The sequence below is a fragment of the Chiloscyllium punctatum genome, chromosome 7 (genome assembly GCF_047496795.1).
Source record: "Chiloscyllium punctatum isolate Juve2018m chromosome 7, sChiPun1.3, whole genome shotgun sequence".
Lineage (NCBI taxonomy): Eukaryota > Metazoa > Chordata > Chondrichthyes > Orectolobiformes > Hemiscylliidae > Chiloscyllium > Chiloscyllium punctatum.
The window spans coordinates 58,689,202-58,709,406 of NC_092745.1; the positions used below are offsets into that span (position 1 = coordinate 58,689,202).

General features: G+C 39.7%; 1 protein-coding gene across 2 annotated transcripts; it reads left to right on the forward strand.

Moving 5' to 3' along the window:
- Window positions 1-1,497: 1,497 nt before the first annotated feature.
- tor3a (torsin family 3, member A) lies at window positions 1,498-19,796 on the forward strand. 2 transcript variants are annotated; one of them, XM_072573670.1, is made up of 6 exons: window positions 1,498-1,751; window positions 5,069-5,191; window positions 7,322-7,587; window positions 9,230-9,405; window positions 15,835-15,959; window positions 18,588-19,796. In XM_072573670.1, exons 1-6 carry the CDS (start codon window positions 1,583-1,585, stop codon window positions 18,833-18,835), a joined length of 1,107 nt encoding a protein of 368 aa, XP_072429771.1. In that variant the 5' UTR covers window positions 1,498-1,582; the 3' UTR covers window positions 18,836-19,796. The 2 variants fall into 2 exon arrangements, with proteins under 2 accessions (XP_072429771.1, XP_072429772.1); XM_072573671.1 differs by having other exon boundaries at window positions 5,069-5,161.
- Window positions 19,797-20,205: the final 409 nt, after the last annotated feature.

Sequence of the window (20,205 nt, forward strand, 5' to 3'; positions counted from 1 at the left end):
AAATCTTATATCATGTTAAACATTGTGCTGAGGTTTTGTAAGTGCTAATTGGTTGAGTACAATCAGTATCTTTTTTTGTAAACATCGGAAGGGATATACATTTTGGTGCAACCAGGAATTTTTTTGAAATATACAGTCTACATTAGTATCGCAGATGCACACAGGCAAACAATATTATGGGACTGGAATGAAAGGTAATGGACTGGGAATTTGTTTAGGAGAAAGTGAGGACTGCAGATGCTGGAGATCATAGCTGAAAATGTGTTGCTGGAAAAGCGCAGCAGGTCAGGCAGCATCCAAGGAACAGGAGAATCGACGTTTCGGGCATGAGCACTTCTTCAGGAAAGCCCAAAACGTCGATTCTCCTGTTCCTTGGATGCTGCCTGACCCGCTGCGCTTTTCCAGCAACACATTTTCAGCTATGATCTCCAGCATCTGCAGTCCTCACTTTCTCCTAAACAAATTCCCAGTCCATTACCTTTCATTCCAGTCCCATAGTATTGTTTGCCTGTGTGCATCTGCGATACTAATGTAGACTATATTTCAAAAAAATTCCTGGTTGCACCAAAATGTATATCCCTTCCGATGTTTACAAAAAAAGATACTGATTGTACTCAACCAATTAGCACTTACAAAACCTCAGCACAATGTTTAACATGATATAAGATTTGCAAAATAACCATGTGTATGGAGAATTAAACTGACAACCAATTTAGAAGTGTCAGTTGTGTTCACAGTCTGGAACACCTGTATGTACTATTAACTGTGACCTGTTTGTTGTAGATAAAGCACAGGGACACACACTGCACCTATTACAACTGAACCAAAGTAAGTGACAAGCAATCGCTGGTTCACTTCCCAAAACTTTGTCTACAGGCTGAAGCATTGGAGGACAGTCGGTGCTGGTGAAACTTTCCTCTCAGAAGAGACGGTAGATCTTTATGAAAGCTGTGCTATTCATCCAGAAACTTGATTGAGGAGGAGTTAAAATACCAACATAACTGGGAATTGTAATTTTCATCAATAAATGAGAAATAAAAAAAAGCATTGTTTGGAATGCTGACTTTGTAATTACCAGATTATTTTTAATACTGTTCCCTAATATCCTTTTAGGAAGTGAATCTTGAAAACATTATCTTGTTTGACCCATGCATGATGCCAGAATTGTTAAAATAGCAGGGAACTGGGAATGAGTCATATTAGTCGATGCTGACACCCAAGTTTCATGAACGAATAGAGTACAGGGAACTGGAGAAAAGTTCATATACCTCTTATACCACTTGCCTTATTTTAATCATCTTTTGAGACACCCAAGATGTGCTGTATAGAGTATGACGCTAGCTCCCTCACATCTAGGGTAAACACTGTAGTTTTTTACGCTGATAAATTGGAAAAGTGCCTGGCTTGATCAGGGTCACTCACCTGATTCTGGTAGTTCACAGGGTTAACTGAATGTGATGTTACAAGTAAATATTAACAGAATAAAAAGAGTTTAGTTCAGTTTCTGGCACTTCCTCCTTTTCTTTCCATGTCCCTAGTCCCTGCAAGCTCTGTATTTCAGGCCTGAGCATTCTGTTCTCCAATGAATTTCCAAAGGCTCCTGCTCTTGTGCTGCTGGTCGCAAGTCGTGAAAGGAAACCTATTTCAAGAGCAGTTTGGCACATTTTCAGAGATGTTTCACTCTCTTCCTGGCCAGTTCTGGAATTCAGACTGTGAGAATAAAGAGATGACCGACATCTCGAAGCAGAATGGTGAGTGAGGAAAAATACGTGAGACATTAAAGAATAAAGTTATCCCTGTTAATGAGTTAAAGACCACAATTTCATTTAAGGTTTGGCTGGAGAATAAAATAACATGTACATGGGAATGAATTACAGACTGTAATCAACTCTCAATTTCCAGGAATTATTTTAACATTGCAATCTGATTTGGGAGATTCACATAGATACTTGAACTCAAGTAAAGTATACCAGAGTATTAAACTAACAGAAATGATGCTAGAATATTGTGCCTGGGAATCACTGCACAGTCTGTTTATTACAATGTAGAAACTAAGGTTACATTGGAAAGGCTGGGGGTTGGTTTCCTTGGAGCAAAGGCAATTTAGAGGAGATTTGATAACTTTTATCAAGATTAGGACAGCCTTAGTTAAGGTAGACTGGGAAAATTCTTCCCATTAGACACTTGTAGAATGACTAAGAGTCACAGGTTTAAGATTTTGGACAAGAGACGTCTGGAATTTTACAACTTCCTCAGTGAGTGGTAATGACTTGGGATCTGCCGCAAGCAAGGTGGAGTTCTAAGGGCTATTGGACACTTGAAGAAAATAAACTTGCAGGGCTCCAGGGATCATAGTTAACCTGACTGAATTGTTCTGCGGAGTAAGCCAGCATAGACTCAGTGGGCCAAATGATTTTCTCCTGACCATAAATGATTCCATGATTTTAAATGCTTGAATTTGCTCCCATACTCTGATCAGAAAACATCATCCCATCTGACACCCCAATGCAATACTGAAGTTAGACAATATTGTCAGAAGTATATTCCTTCAGATGAGCTGTTAAACCAACTTTGTGCACTTTTACAGGCACTACTCATGGAAGAGCAAGGAGCTTCTTTCAGTCTTCAGGCTTACTCAATCAGGAAAGACTGAAATAATTAAATTAATCCTACCTCTTATGTCCGTTTGAAGATTAGATGCTTTATTTGTTCTGTACCACTAACCACATTCCATAAAGTAGTTCATTTTGTGAAGGGCTTTGAAATGCAGCCAAAATGTTTCCTGCCAAATAGCAACCTGCATCAAAAGTTACACCTTTCACGCTACTTTGTGATAACATGTAGTTATGTTACATTCAACATGACAAAATTATAGGTAGTGTTTTTGAGTTATCTAATATCCCCCTAAATTGTAGCAAACCTAGAATGTTGTCCCTGATACCACGATGAGAGTATCATCGTCACAAGGTTTCAAGGTGACAGCATTTCACTATCACCTTCACTGTCCCCTCAGAGCAGTGAGGCATGCATAGAAAAGAAAACCTTTAATGGTAACTAGTCAGTTCTGGGCTTTACTTAATCTATTTTACTTCATTCCTCTAATTATCTTCACTGATGAAACTCCCTTTCCATTATTTTAATATTTAATGACACCATTTGTACCTACGGATAAAACGTGGTAAAGATGTTACTCAACATTATTCATCTTCCCCCGTTTCTAAATTTTGTCTTAAATAGTTGAATGTTCTGTGCAGTTTAACATCCCTCGACATTCAAACCAGAGTCACTAGCACTCTGTACTTCTACAAATTACAGTTTACCAACTTTTATGATCCACGACATCAACCTAGATTTACAGATAAAACTAGTTGAAGGAAAATCAAGCTTAAAACATATGAATGACAAGGTTTCATAAAATCTTTTATAGCCCACACCTCACTTACTGAGAGGCATGTGAATTGATTAGAATGCAAGAAGTGACAGGCTGATAGAATAGTTCCATCATGCCAATGTTTCAGGTGGTTGAAATTATGATGCCTTGATAAAAGGTTTTTGTATGTATCGTTGTGATGATATTATAGTTTTAAAAGGTGTATTTTGTCCTATTTTTTAAGTGAAGAGAGATTGATACAGAGGTGAAGAATGGTCTATTCCAAGCCAATAAAGTTAACAGCTTGTGAGCTTTTGACTATAAGTTGGAACAATAGAAGCAGCATGAAGGAGTAGAGTCAAGTTCACATAGAACCAGGATTTTAGTTTAACTTTCAATAACTGTTGGGGTTTGGAAGCTGCTATGTATCTCTCCCTGCTACAGCAAAACGCTTCAGTTTTCTCTGAGTTTTCTCTTGATGTTTTCTCTTCCTGGTCTAGAGAATTGGGGAATCTGTGTGTCCCTTGATGACTTTTAGGTGCCATGGTGTGGTGATTTATAAACTTTTCACTGTATTTCTTTTGTAAAAATACATGTGACAATAATTTGCTATTCTATTCTAATTGCATGTGCGATGATCTAGTTTACTAAACTTGCCTTTGCCAAGGGTGTTTATGGGATGTTACTACATTGGGACAGCTGCTGTTTAGTAGTTGAATAATCTATTATTCTGTTAAGACTTCCAATAGAGTGAAGCTATTCCAATTCTTCTTTCTTTTGTTTGTATTTACGTTATAGTGTAAAAATAATGTGTTTTGCGTCAAGTTTAGTAGTTTGACCAATCAAATTGCATCGCAACACAATACCTTCTACTTACCTTTAAAAATAAGTAGTAGTTGGGTTATAGCAATTGAATAGTGTCATCCTTAATATGTTTTGATCTGGTCCATAATAATCATTAGTAAATATGCCTGTAAATTACACAGATTTACATCTATTTCCCTCCAGATTTTTTTAAAAAAACTATTGCGGCCCCTTTACAGTTGATCTATGCATACTGTTTGCTAGTGTTGAAAGCAGAGGTCCCTTCAAACTGAGTTGTCATTCACAGACAGAGAAGTACACCTTTCATCTGTTAACTTAGAAGGCTACACCTACTCTGCAAATTCTTCAACCTGAAACCGTCGGGGTGTGTGCAGACAGCCATTGCTGAAATTTACATATTGTGAATCCAAATCTTACACCACTTTAAATCTTCAGCTGAAGATTGTGAAACCTGAACCACCCTGTCCCCCACTGAGGCTACTATATCCACAGAGATAAGATCTTTGCTCTATGTAGGAATCCATGGGATTTCTCTTAGAACTTTTATTGGAGATGGACTTGTGATAAAAAGAGCAAAGTAGTTCTTTGAGATGACTGATCCAAATCTACCCCCAAATCACTGCACCATATTCATTGTACCAATGCGATGGCATTTCTTTGCACCAACTCCTGCCACCATATTCATCATGAATAGATCTGAAAGCTGAAATGCCCTTACTGTTTTCACAACCACATAGCACCACATCCAAGTGTGTGATATTAGTGATTTTAATAAAACTTTTTGCTCTATAAAGAGGCTTCTAAAAGTTTCAAAAAAACTCGGTATAAAAATACTCTATCAGTATAAAACACTTTTTTTCTCTTTGATTTCAGCAAAGACTTTGGAGGCCTGGTCTTTTTTAATCCAAGATGGTTATCAAGAGATACTGAGCTGGTACTGCAGTGTACACGAGTGCTGTGAATCAGGTGATTGCCGGCTAATTAACAACATCACAGGTTTGTAGATAAAGTTAAAATCATACAACACCAGGTTATAGTCCAACAGGTTTATTTGGAAGCACTAGCTTTTGAGGTGCGGCCTCTTCATCAAATGGTTGTGTAACATGACCATGCGACACAGAATTTACAGCAAAAGGGTTACAGTGTCATGGAGTTGTAATAATATGCTAAACAACTTTAGCTAAAACATCACACAACACCAAGTTATAGTTCTTAAACAAATTTAGGTTAAGACTTTCATCTTTTCAATTGGGATATGGTGGTTAGGTTCTTTAATATGTAAATCCCAGAATTCCATTCTTAAGGTGGTATCAGCTTATCTAATAATAGGTGTCATCTCATCTCAGACAATGCAGTAAATGTGTGAAGGTAAAGTCTGTACCAATGTTGAGTTAATTCTATTTCTAAAATGGAGCTTATAAAATCTTGCATGGACTTATGCAGTTTTTGAGCAAAATAAAACATAATTCCGCAAATACAAATTCATAAACTTATTTTACCCCAAAAATACCTCTAACTTATATGTTGCGTGTGCAGGAGAGTGGGTGTGTGTATGTGAGTGCATGTGAAAGAGTGTATGTGTGTGTGTGAGCTTGGTCAAGAATGTGCATGAGTGTGATGGGGTATAAGTCTGTTTGGGGGGGATGGGGGGGGAGGTGCGGGGTTGGGGGGGGGGTGTGGTGCATGTGTGTAGTGTTTTTTGTAGACATGATTAATCTGTACATTGTTCGGTGTCCTTCAGCTGTAAGGAGCACTGAATCTGTGATTGAGTTCTATTGTTTTCCTTTTGATAATCTTAAAAGTCACATAACACCAGGTTGTAGTCCAATAGGTTTAATTGGAAGCACTGGCTTTCGGAGCGTCACTCCTTCATCAGGTGGTTGTGGAGGACACAATTGTAAGACGCAGAATTTATAGCAAAAGTTTACAGTGTGATGTAACTGAAACTATACATTGAAAAATACCTTGATTGTTTGTTAAGTCTGTTAGAATGACCATGATAGTTTCACTTCTTTCATATGTAGATCACAAAATGTTTTTTAAAAAGTTACATTCTCAGGTTAACTGTAACAATTGGTGTCAGTCCAGATAAGATGTTAAGATGGTGACTGTGTTCTGTTGTCTGTGCCATAATGTTTAGACTGATTCTAATCTAAAAAGTGAGTTAACAGAGTCTTACATGGATTCATGCAGTTTTTGAGCAAAGTACAATGTAACTCTGCAAGTACAAGTTCACCCCACAAACATATGTGTGTGTGTGAGAGTCTGGGATGGGGGGGTTGGGAGTGTCTGTGACACTCACCTTTTAGGAATGAAACTATCATGGTCATTCTAACAGATGAGAGACTTAACAAACAATCAAGGTATTTTTCAATGTATAGTTTCAGTTACATCACATTGTAAACTTTTGCTATAAATTCTGTCCCCCACAACCACCTGAAGGAGCGATGCTCCGAAAGCCAGTGTGCTTCCAACAAAACCTGTTGGAATATAGACTGGTGTTATGTGATTTTTAAGTTTGTACACCCCAGTCCAACACCAGCATCTCCAAATTTTGATAACCTGTTCTTCCCAAGGAACTCTCAACAGTATCTTGCAAATAACTGGCACTGCGTACACTGATACTGATTCAAGACTTCATCCCAGTTGATGTCAATATCTTAACTGGTGAAGGGGCTTGATGACGAAATACTTTGATGCCCACCAGTGACAGCCAGGATATTTCCCGACAGCACCACTGACATTCCATCCCTCCAACTGTGGATCTTGAGTGCTCCATGCGCTTTTGGTCTTTTGTTCATGAACTGCTTGGCTAAACTGAGGGGTTTCTGTGCTCCTCAGTTTTCCAGCTCCTTTTCTCAGTTTCCTCCAAGAGGTAGCCAGAATCTGCCTATTCTGCACACTGTCAGTAGGCATTGTGTGTGCACTAATTCCTTTCCAATACTGTAAGTGCATGTTGTGGATGATATTTTAAAACTTGATGAGAAAGTGGTGCAAGTGGTATGGAGCCCAGTTCCACCGCAATAATATTCCATTTAGATGAAGAAACCAGTCACAAACAGAATTTCCTCAACGATGGGCAACGGGAAGGTTACAATAAGCTTTGGGTTTGTGTTTTCTAACTAGGACTTGACCACGATCTGAACAAAAAGTTACATGGACAGCATCTGGCCAAGGAAGTTGTGGTAAAGGCAGTGAAAGGTTTCTTAGCAACCAAAAACCCAGAGAAAGCACTGGCACTTTCCTTCCATGGTTGGTCTGGTACTGGCAAGAACTTTGTGGCCAAAATGATAGCTGACAATCTGTACCGGGATGGACTGAGAAGCCAATGTGTGCATTTCTACATCGCTCCTTTCCACTTTCCACATGTCAACATGGTTGACGTCTACAAGGTAAGCAGAGCTGAACAGAGCAACTGGATAACCAACTCACTCAGCTGTACATTTTCTGTCAATTTATGGGCTGAATGTCATTTAAATCTGCCAGCGAAATGAAAGATGCTTGTTCGATATTATTGAAGGAACACAAGTGTAACTGGTGAAAGTGAAGGGGTTCAAATTGAGCATAACGAAAAGGACAAAATGTGTGGTCACCTCGGAAAACTATAAAACGAAGTGGAGATTAAAATAACTTATTTCTCATTTCTACTAGAATATTTTGAAGCATGCTAGTATTCAAATATTGCAACTGTTCTCTTGATACGTTTCTAATTAGACCCATTAGGTTTAGTTACATTGATATTTTTGGTAAATCTGTGTTTTAATTCAGCAGATTTGCCAAATCATGCAGCAATCAGTTGTAGTTCTATGTGGGACATTGTGCTAAGGTGACATATATGCATTTTAAGGAAGGGGCAAAAGGGAAAATGTGTATTTAATTGATACCTTTGAGTTATTTAAATTAGTCTGTGCTTCCAACTTTATAGTAATTTTGAATTAATTAAAATGGAATATTATCAGCATTATTTTTAAATCTGTTACCCAGTGTGAGGGAAGTTTAGCACAGGGTTGATAACGAAGTGGCTGAGGCAAGTGAGTCTTGATGCGAAGGGCAATGGATCAAATATCAAATCAGTCATTCAGAACTATATTATCTTGGGACTATCTCCACTAATCTGACACATCTGTTGAGACCACCATCAACATAGTCATTCATTCGGTTCCTCTCAGTCATAGAGATGTACAGCAAGGAAACAGACCCTTCGGTTTGACTCATCCATACCAACCAGATATTCTAAATTAATCTAGTTCCATTTCCCAGCATTTGTCCTATATCTCTCAAAATCCTTCCCATTCACATATCCATCCAGATGCCTTTTAAATGTTGTACCCTCTGCATGAAAACGTTGTCCCTCAGGTCCCATTTATATCTCCCCTCTCATCTTAAACCTATGCCCTCCAGTTTTGGACTCTCCTACCCTGCGAAAAAGACCTTGTCTGTTTATCCTATCCATGCCCTGTGATTTTATAAACCTCCATAAGGTCACCCCTCAGCATCCGACGCTCCAGGGAAAACAGCCTTAGCCTATTCAACCTCTAGCTATAGCTCAAATTCTCCAACCCTGACAACATCCTTATAAATCTTTTCTGCACCCTTTCAAGTTTAATAATATCTTTCCTATAGCAGGCAGACCAGAATTGAACACCGTATTCTAAAAATGGCCTAACCCATGTCTTGTACACCTACTACATGACATCCCAACTCCCATACTCATTGCATTGATTAATGAAGGCAAGTGTCTACCTGCAACTCCACTTTCAAGGAACTGTGCACCTGCACTCCAAAGTCTCTTTGTTTGGTGACACACCATAGGGCCTACTATAAATTGCATAAGTTCTGCCCCGATTTGCCTTAATAAACTGCAACATTATCTAAAATAAATAATACTCTGCTACTCCTCACCCAATCGGATCAAGTGATGGTGCATGAGCAGGAAATGGATTGTGATACAAAGAATGAGGCCAGGGAAAATAAATATCTAACGTAGAACATTAAAAGCTGGGAACTGCCACGTGCATTTGTTCTCTCTTTCAGACTCAACTCCAGCAGTTTATCCAGGCAGCTGTACAACAATGCAAACAATCGTTGTTTATATTTGATGAGGCAGAAAAGTTGCATCCAGGCCTCATTGATGCTATCAAGCCTTACATTGATCATTACGACCATGTGGATGGGGTGGATTTCAGAAAGTCCATGTTTATCTTTTTAAGGTAATCCAAAGATAAAACAGTAATGTGGCTTAGTCAGAAAAAAAAAGTAGGGCCTATTACAACCACTAAGAAGTCTTTGAAATGAATTTGAGGTGATTGCTGGCTTGTTTGGCTGTAACAACATTTCCAAAATCACCTCTCGCTCTGAACTAATATAAGTAGGCCAAAGAGAGATCTTCTCAGGTAGAAGGTTTAATTGTGCAGTGTTGGGTTTCTTTGTTTAAGTGTGTCAGTATGAAGGACTTTGTTCCACAGGGATATCATTAAAAGAATGAATAGTTGATCAATGCACCATCACATTTAAATGAACTCTAAACTTTGCTCAGAAGACTAATATTAATTTTGCATGGCCACCACGTCAGTATATAGCTATATAGATGCTGGGCAAATAAGCCTATGTTTGGACAGTTAACGTGAAGTCTTTTTATTAACCCTTACTACGTTATAGAACATAGAACAGTACAGCACAGTACAGGCCCTTCAGCCCATGATGTTGTGCTGAACATTTATCTTTATCTAAAATCAACTTAACCTACAAACCCCTCAACTTACTGCCATCCATATGCTTGTCTACCAGTCAAATAAATGGTATTTAATATGTGTTACTGGAACTTGTCCTTGAGTTAGCTCCTAGATAGAGGGAAGTAGTTCTGTGATTCCGCCAGAGAGCTGTGAGGTAGATGAACCAGAAATGAATGACTTTCGTAGCCTGCTGGACATGCAGGAAGGGAAGATTTATCTTTGAGCTACAGTGTTATTCAGTAACTCCAGCCAACTCTTGATTTGATAGTTGTTACAATAAACAAAATCAAACCAAATGAACTTAAAAGCGCACAAAAGTCCACCACCAATGTCTCTGTACTCACAACCCTATTTCTGAAAGTCGCCAACTCAAATCAAATTTACTATTGCTAAATGTTGCGCAAAGATCAAATACTGTAGTTGCAGTGTCACAACACCATTTTAAAAACTGTAGATGTGGAACTATCTAAATCGATGCTATTGTAGCTGATTGCATGTAGCTTGAGATAACCTGCCCTGACACCACATTTGTTTTCATGGGTACTCCAAGTGCAATAGGACGTTTTGTGATGAGGTAATTTATGGGTTTTTTTATCCCTCCCCCAATTCAGCCTCTGCTTCAACTTGTCACAACTTCTAAGCTAGCCTCCCTTTTTATCTAAATTTTCCAACTCACTAACATACAAGAAAAATAACCTCCCTTAACTGGTGCAAAATTGAGAGATTCACAATAGCCTTTCAAAAATGTAGGCAGAGTCCCAATTCCAAATGCCATCCAATAACTTCTATTGGAAAGTATGTATAGGGTAGAATTTGATTAAAGATAGAAGTAGATGTATTTGTATTCTCAAATACAACTTGTATTTCTATTAATAAAATATTTCAAAGCTTAACTGGAGAGAATAATCAACAGAATTAGGAGACTGGAAAAGAGAGAAAATATAGTAAGTATCTAAAACCAGAAGATTGAAGTTGGTAACCAGGCAGAAAATTTCAGAAAAACAGTGTAGAGAGAATAGAGAATGATTACTTAGCTACTACCCATAGCAACACTAAGTGCTATTGAGTTAAAGTAGTGAAAACTCTGTCAGCCTTGGAGAAGATTAGAATTGCATTGAGGCCAGGAAGAAATGGCCAACATTACAGAAAAGATGTGCTGCAATTGGGGAGTCAGAGTTGGGGAGGGAATGGGAGTTGAGGAAATGAGATTGAGTTGGCTTATCATTGATAATATTGCAGCAAATTAGCTGCACCCTGACAGTCAGGGGTTAAAGGTAGTGCTGTGATTATAGTATTAGCACACGTATGACAGCTATCACTCAGTGGACACTGTCAGGCGAATCTATTTAGAAATTCTCTCGCTCGAGGGCCAAACATTTAAAAAAAACAGTAGAAATGACTTGCCACTGCGTTCCTGGGGATTTCTGATCAAAGCCAAAGCTTTGATGAATAGTCAGATGAACCTTGCCAGAAAGTTACCCTACTAAGGAGAGGCATATATAAGAGCATAAAGAGAATGAAAAGTATGAAGCCATGGACCTTCAGAGGTGATTGCATGAATACAGCTGATGCTTTTGAGGGAGACCAGAGGATGAGAAGGAGGAATTTTGGGTTCGGTGGAGAGAGACAATGAGGCTTAGAACAGGGTTGGCAACATATATCATAGCTATTCTCAAAGGGCTTCCTAAAGTCACATTCCAGCACCGGTTTGTGCAGTCTGCTGGAAACAGGGTTCTGGGACATCCTTGAGGCTGTGGTAATCAGCTGCTAACTTTGACTCACTTCAGTTTATCAAAGGCTTGCTTTACAGGGGAAATTAATGAACCTTTGTCCTCTTCGACATTTCTTCTTGCACTGTGCACTCAGTTATTGTGCCATTTTGTGAAAAAAATGCAAGGGAAAATAATTATTCGACAAACTAGAACTGTCTTAAATCTCATAAGTATTTTTAACTGCACTGATGTACAAAGGGCAAACCACAAAGTGAATAGGTTTTAATCTCAGCAGGTGAAAATCAATTTCCCTTCATTTGGAAAAACACTGATTCTGATAAACTATCCACCCCGTTTTGCCTAAACTTTGGAACTCAGCATAAAGGCTGACATTATTGAGAAACTTGTTATAATTCATGACCTGAAATGATGGCTTTCTGCATTGAAAGGCAAGTCTGTACAGGGTTCAAAATATGCAATATTTGTACCAAACTGAGATGCTGCTGTTTCTATCTTGTTGTCTCAGGCTGGAGGCTGAGAGCACACTTTCTCCAGTCTATCGATGACATCATCAATGGTGCTTCCTTCTGGTCTGGAATTCGAAGTTCCATCCCTCTGTCACCTTTACCCGGTCTGTATCCAACTCTTCCCTTCCCTTCCTCAACTTTACAAGAAGCAGGGTTTGAGGATGTAAAGTTTCTATTACATTCTCCTAGTTCCTCTCTTTCCTTTGCATCTGTTTTGATGATGTCAACTTCGATAAAGTTGCCTCTGAAATGTCCACCATCTTCCTCAACCGAGCACTGTGGTTGACACTGCCCTCAGCTGTGTCCAAATTATCTCCTACAACAGTAATAAGGTCCCCCTTGTCCTCACCTACCATCCCACTAGCATTCACAGCTAGAGGATCATTAGCTGTCATTTCCACCATCTCCTGACACACATTCTCTTTCCCTCCCTTGTTGGCTTTCTGTAAACCCCATCCCCTCCAGGTCCACTTTCCCTTCACTCCCAACATGTCCCCACAGCCCACTGCACCTTCCCCTGTAATTGCAGAAGGTGTGACACCTGCCTATTCACTTCCTCCTTCCTCCATATTCAGTGTCCTAAATGCATCTTCCAGGTGAAGCAGAGATTAGTTGCACTTCATTCAATCTAGTGCATTCACTGCTCGCAATGTGGTCTTCTCTATATTGAGGAAATGAAGCGCAGACTGGGTGACCACTTTGCAGAATACCTATGTTCTGACTGTGAAAAAGACAGAGGTTCCAGTTACTTGCCACTTTAACATACTACTTTGTTCTCTGGTCAACATCTGTCTCAGGCTTGTTGCAGTGTTCCAGTGAAACTCAGCATAAGCTGGAAGAACAGAACCTTGTTTTCCACGTGGGAATTCTACAGCCTTCTGGACTCTATTTTGAGTTCAACTATATCAGGGTTTGAGCACCCCTGCTCCCATCTTCTCACACCAGGCCTTGTCATTACATGAGCTGCTACCACACATGACCCATTGTCAGCCATTAATTGTTCCCATTAGCAGCTTTTTATTATCCCAACTGACTTTTCATTCGCCCCTTGTCTGTCTAACTCTCTTTCTCTCTCTTTTGGCTCTGTCTCTACTTCTTATTGATTTTTGCCCCCACCCCATCTTCTGTATATAAAATATAACTTTTTTTCCAGCTAGCATCATTTGCAAAAAGGGTCTGAAAGATCTGAAACATTAACTCTGATTACTCCACGCAGATCTGCTGAGATGTTCCAGAAATTTCTTTTTAATTTGAGTACGTTGCACAGCCTCATTCTGAGGACATTTAGCATAATTGACTGTAAAAAAAAAAGTCACCTTGGCTGCTAACTATCCCAGATATTAAATCTCAGTCATTAATCCTTTAGTGTCCTTGGACATTAATAACAAAGGCCAACACCGGCATTGATTGCTAGGCAAAGCAAAAGACAAAACTGAAAATAAAAGTTATTCTCTTATGAATAATAATTGATATCAGAGTGATAATAAGCTAAGGATCTAGTTATAACTCAGATGAGCATTCAAATGACCTGGGATTCTTAATTTCTTTTTAAGTATCCAATGAAATAAAATAGGAGCAGGAGCAGATGACCTGTCCTTTTGAGCTTGCTATACCGTTTCATCTAATCATGGCTGATCTTCAGCCTTAACTGTGCTTTCCCTCCCAATCCCTAAATTCCTTGATTCTGAGTGATTAAAGATCTATCTTCTTCATATTTGAAACTTCTGAATGATGGAGCATTCATAAGCTTTGGAACGAGAATATTTCTCCTTGCCTCCATCCTAAATAATTGACCCCTTACAATGAGGCTTTTACCATGTCTTCCAGATCTCCCAGCAAGGCTAACTAACAAATCCCCTAGGAATCTTTCACGGTTCAATGAGATCGTCTCATTCTTCTAAACTCAAGAGGGTATAGGCTCAATTTATTCAGCCTCTTCCAATGTACAATCCTCAATCCGATGAACCAATCTAGCGGACATTTGAAGTAGCACCCTCCAATGCAAGTCGGCTTTTCCTCCGGCTGAAAGATCAAAGTTTTATATAGAACTCCAGGTGTGGTCTCATCAAAGCCTTAACAATTGCAGGAAATTTTCCTTATTCTTGCATTCTAATCCACATTCAATAAGGGCCAAATACCATTTAACTTCCTACTTCCTTGTGCTACCTGCAAGTCAATTTTGTGTTCCTTGTACTGTAAAAAAAAATCCCACTGAACATCAACATTTACATTCTTCACATCTTTTAATAAATATTCCAGTTTTCAACATGACCACACCAAGTACAGACACAGAGTTATTGGTGAACCATGAATTTGGATGGCTCAATTAGTCTCCTTTTTCGTTTTTTGAGCATTCAATTTTAAAAATAACCAGTAGGAAAACTTCAGTCTAAACAAGATAAGGATTAGTTTATTAAACAAATATTGCTGAAAAATTGATGAGTAAAATTTTAAAAATATATAATAATTAACTACAATGCCGATCCAAAGTTTAGAAAATAGATATGGATAAACAGTACTTCGAAAGATGAGATAAAGACCCATCTGTTAACTTTGCAGGCCTGTTACTTGAAGAATTCTCTTTCTGAGGTGAAGAGGTCAAAAAACTAGAAATCAAACTCTGCAGTTATGATGGCTTTTGTAGTTGAATAGTTTGAGTTTGTTTGTAGAGATAGGCACATTGTACAGTCCTGGCTTTGAGAGTATTTAAGAGGCATCTGGATGGGTATATGAATAGGAAGGGTTTGGAGAGATATGGGCCAGGTGCTGGCAGGTGGGACTAGATTGGGTTGGGATATCTGGTCGGCATGGACGGGTTGGACCGAAGGGTCTGTTTCCATGCTGTACATCTCTATGACTCTCTGACTATGACTCTCTCTTTGGGCCTGTTCTTTGCTTTCTGTCTATTATCCAATCCTCTAACCATACTAATATATTAACACCAGCATCATGAGCATCATCTTGCATGTTAACCTTTTGTGCCGTCTTATCAAATGTATTTTGGAAATCTAAGTATGCCACACTGTATTGGCTCAAACATTATTCCCATTTTGTAAAACAACATTGATTCTATTTAATCATACCATGATTTTCGAAATGTATTGTTCAGACTTCCTTAATAATAGATTCCAGTAGGTGGTTCTATACACCGCCTCTTCTTCCTTTCTTGAATAGCAGTGTTACATTTGTTCACGTCCAATCTCCAAAGACCGTTCTAGGGAAATCTGACAATCATAATCAGGAAATCCACCACCTCTGCACCTACCTTTTTATGAAGCCTTGAACATAACACATCATTTATTGACTTTTAGTACCTTAAGTTTCTCTCAAATGTTTTCTCTGTTGAAATTAAATTCCTCTTTCTCAACTGCATCTTTGATTCCTTCCATTTCTATAATGTAATATGTATATTCAAGAATGAAAACAGATAAACCATTTGCTTAATTCTGTTTATTCCTCATTCCCCATAATTTCTTCCTTCTCTTCCCCCCCCCCCCCACCTCCCCACCCCCCCCCCCCCCCCCCCACCTCCAAAAGGCCAGTATCCATTTTTGATATTCTCCTCCTTTGTGGATACTTGTAAATGCTTTTACAAACATATTTATATTCCTGCCAAGAGCAATGTTTTGGCCAATGTTAATTATGTTCAAATATTCACTGCTTTCTAGCAATATAGGGGGAAACTCCATAAATAGGGTGACACTGGGATTTTGGCGTGCTGGACAAAACAGAGAGGATATCACTATGGAAGATTTGGAGCACCAGATCCAAAGAGAAACTGCAATCTCAAAAGGTAAATTACATTGGGAAAGAATGGAGGTGAATGAAAGAAAGAGCGATAACATAGAGGAACATGTCAAGAAATTCTGAAGAATAAACAGTAGTGCTGGTAATGGAACAATAGTACATTACCAGGGAACCAGATAGTTAGAATGAGAAGACACAAGAAAGCAATTCAAGGAGGTTATCAGATTTTAAGTGGAGGCTGAAGGGCGTAAAATGATTATTTGGATAAAAGTAATGTGCAAGGAAATGGGGAAAAGCTGGAGATTGACACTAGGCAATGATAGGTCAGGCAGCACCCATAGAAGCAGGTGAGTTGAGATTTTGGGCATTAGCCCTTCATCAGGAATGTGGAGGGGGAAGGGGGCTGAGACATAAGTAGTGGGGCTTTTTAGTTGGGGGTGGGGATGCACATGGATGCTCCTGACCTGCTGTGCTTTTCCCAGCACCAACACTTTTCAACTCTGACTGTCCAGCATCTGTAGTCATCATCTCCTACTCAGCAATGATAGTCATTTAATAGACCAAATGGCCTCGATCTGTACCATAACATTTTGTAGTTGTGATTTTTGTGTGATGATAATCAAAATAGTTTAACTGCGGTCTCTAAAATCAACTCAATAGCAACAAGTGGTAAATAGTTACCAGTAACAATGCCATCATGTATTTCTGGCAAAGACTATATACATCAGCAAAACATTAAAAAATTTGCTAGACTAATGGCATCAGAAAAGGTCAGAATTAGAACTATCAATTCATGAATGTTGCTTTGGAACAGGGTTCATGACACCTTCACTCAGTAAGGCTTTTGATAAGGTCCTAGCTAGGCGAATGATGACTAAAGTAATAAAGCCCAAGGGCTCCAAGGAAATGTGGTTAATTGGATACAGAATTGGCTGAGTGGCAGAAATCAAAGAACAATAGTTGAACGGTGTTTTTGCAACTGGAAGCCTATATCCAGTGGGATTCCACAGTGTTGGGGCCCTTGCTGTTGATGGTATATATAAATGATTTAGACCTGAATGTAGGAGGGGTGATCAGTACATCCACAGATAACACAGAAATTGGTGGAGTGGTAAATAGTGAGGAAGATCGCCTTAGATTTCAGGAAGGTATAGACAGGCTGGTCAGATACTAGATTGGAGTGGTGCACAGCAGTTCAGGCAGCATCCCAGGGGCAGGCAAATCGACATTTCGGGCAAAAGCCCTTCATCAGGAATAGAGGCAGAGTGCCTGCAGGGTGGAGAGATAAATGAGAGGAGGGTGGGGGTGGGGAGAAAGTAGCATAGAGTACAATGTGTGAATGGGGTGGGGAAGGAGGTAATAGGTCAGAGAGGAGGGTGGAGTGGATAGGTGGAAAGGAAGACAGGCAGGTAGGGCAAGTCATGGGGACAGTGCTGAGTTGGAAGTTTGGAACTGGGGTGAGGTGGGGGAAGGGGAAATGAGGAAACTGTTAAAGTCCATATTGATGCCCTGGGGTTGAAGTGTTCCGAGGTGGAAGATGAGGCGTTCTTCCTCCAGGCGTCTGGTGGTGAGGGAGCGGCGGTGAAGGAGGCCCAGGACCTCCATGTCCTTGGCAGAGTGGGAGGGGGAGTTGAAATGTTGGGCCACGGGGCGGTGTGGTTGATTGGTGCGGGTGTCCCAGAGATGTTCCCTAAAGTGCTCTGCTAGGAGGCGTCCAGTTTCTCCAATGTAGAGGAGACCGCATCGGGAGCAATGGATACAATAAATTATATTAGTGTATGTGTAGGTAAAACTTTGGATGTGGAAGGCTCCTTTAGGGCCTTGGATGGAGGTGAGGGAGGAGGTGTGGGCGCAGGTTTTGCAATTCCTGCGGTGGCAGGGGAAGGTGCCAGGATGGGAGGGTGGGTTGTAGGGGGACGTGGAGCTGACAAGGTAGTCGCGGAAGGCGGAAAAGGGTGGGGAGGGAAATATATCCCTAGTGTGTGGTCCGTTTGGAGGTGGCGGAAATGTCGTCAGATGATTTCGTTTATGTGAAGTTTGGTAGGGTGGAAGGTGAGTGCCAGGGGGTTTCTGTCCTTGTTACGGTTGGAGGGGGATGTGGATGAGATGCGTTGGCGGGCATCTTTAACCACATGAGAAGGGAAATTGCGGTCTCTAAAGAAGGAGACCATCTGGTGTGTTCTGTGGTAGAACTGGTACTCCTGGCAGCAGATATGGCGGAGGTGGAGGAATTGGGAATATGGGAAGGAAGCAGATACGTTGATCAGTGGCGAATTGAGGTGATGTACTTGGGCAGGACAAACAAGGCAAGGGAATGGCAGGACATAGACAAAGTAGACAGGAGGGATCAGTGTGCACAGATTTAAGGTAGGGAGCAGTAGGTTTAGTGATGTGAGGAAAAATCACTCAAATGGTGTTGGGTATTGGAACTTATTGCCTGGAAGGGTGGTAGAGGCAGAAACTCTTATAACATTTAAAAAGCATTTAAATGTGCACCTGCAATGCCAAGATGATCAAGGCTATGGTCAAAGGGTGTTTTTCTGCACTGTGGACATCAATGACCGCACAAATTTATCCAATAATGTGAGTGGATTAAATATACCACCAGCTCGATAAATAAATCAAAACGACAATCGGGGAGAATCAAAAGTTACCTTTTCTCTGTTATTTCCAGGTGGATTTGCACACAGTGGCCTCGTGACTGAGAACTTAATTGACTTTTTCATCCCTTTCTTACCGCTGGAGTACAAGCATGTTAAGTTGTGTGTGCGTGATGCTCTTCAGTCCAGAGGAATCAAGTATGATTTAGACATCCTGGATGAAGTCGCTAAGGGAATGGTATATGTTCCAAAGGAGGAAAAGCTTTTCTCTGCACAGGGCTGCAAATCAGTTGCACAACGGGTCAACGTTTTTCTGCCGTGAAACTTTAAGGAGTTCAAGAAGCATCCTTGAACAAAGTATTCGAATGGAACTTGAATTGCAAAAAATAAATTCTCTAGCACTCACAGAAAAGTCATGGCCTTTTTCATTTCATGGGCCAGAACAGAAATTTAGCCCAGAAAACAGAACAAGTACCTTTTAATTTAATTCAAAGACAGGGAAAATTAAATTCTGCTTACCTGAATCTCAAGTAAACTATTCTTGCTGCTTTGCCTATTATTGGTACAATCTCAGTGTTAACAGGAGAAGTTAGTGCTGGGATTCACTCTTACTTAAGCCTGAATTTGTTAATAAACTAAGTGGAAGCATTATGCCATCGGCATCATTATTCATGTAAACTTTCCTTCTTGTAGAACCTTTTAAAGCAGCAGTCCTGGACACATCCCCTGCAGAGACTCAGCATTCTCTCTCTCTCTCTCTCTCTCTCTCTCTCGAATCTTCAAAGTGAAGGTAAAAAGAAAAATATCCTGACATACCTCTCAAGTTGACTTTACCTTGTACCTCAGGCAGAGGAGAAAAGGTTAGAGAGTTACCTAACTTATCTAGTTGAAGACTGAAATTGGAATTAAGATTGAATGTGACGGTTTGGTATAGTAGTGAATAGAAGTAGGACGAAGTTGAACATATTTTATATAATATGTAACACTTAGTTGCACTGGAGTATAAAATACTGTGTTGTTTTAAATGCTAAGTGCCATTTCACTGGGACCTTATTGTATTGTTTCAGGCATGTTTATGCATTCAAAATACTTGAAAGCACTTTAGTGTTGTGACATGTTTAGATTTTTTAAAATGTATATATATATATAGATACTTCTAAAAATAAAGATCATGAGAAAACTCTGATTTTGAAAATAAACATAGGTTACTTCTTCAGTGATGACTGATCCGTTGACTATCACCTTGCTTCATTCTTCCTCAGCCTCTCTCTCTAGAATTTGATAACCATGACTATATTATTGTTTATTGTTATGTTGAAGTGGGGAAGACGGTGACTGGCTCCCGTCTTTTCCCAGTCCTTGTTTGGTTGCAGCAAGGTTTTTTGTGAAAGGATATGCTTGCCAATTTAGTGGGTGTTTAACTATTAGCACACTGTGATCATAAAAGATCCAAAAGGACAGGTGGTCTTAAAGAAAGAGGTTATCCTAATTGCACAAAACCTAGTTTCTAAGAAAAGGAAGAAAATGCATAGCAGCTTTGTACTGTTACATATATTCAAAGTTCACAAACACAAATAAATTAGAATCAGGAAGGAGTGATGTCTAATTAGAGTCGAGAGAAATGCAAGGGGGATATAATTGTGGAGACCAGTGACTCCGCACATACGTGGCTTAGGAGCTGGTGCAGTGGAA

Coding starts and splice junctions, on each gene's coding strand:
- tor3a (XM_072573670.1), top strand. CDS start 1,583: ATGAATTTCCAAAGGCTCCTGCTCTTGTGCTGCTGGTCGCAAGTCGTG. Junction 9,406..15,834: donor TCCATGTTTATCTTTTTAAG/GTAATCCAAAGA, acceptor ACTGCTTTCTAG/CAATATAGGGGGAAACTCCA. Junction 15,960..18,587: donor AGAAACTGCAATCTCAAAAG/GTAAATTACATT, acceptor TGTTATTTCCAG/GTGGATTTGCACACAGTGGC.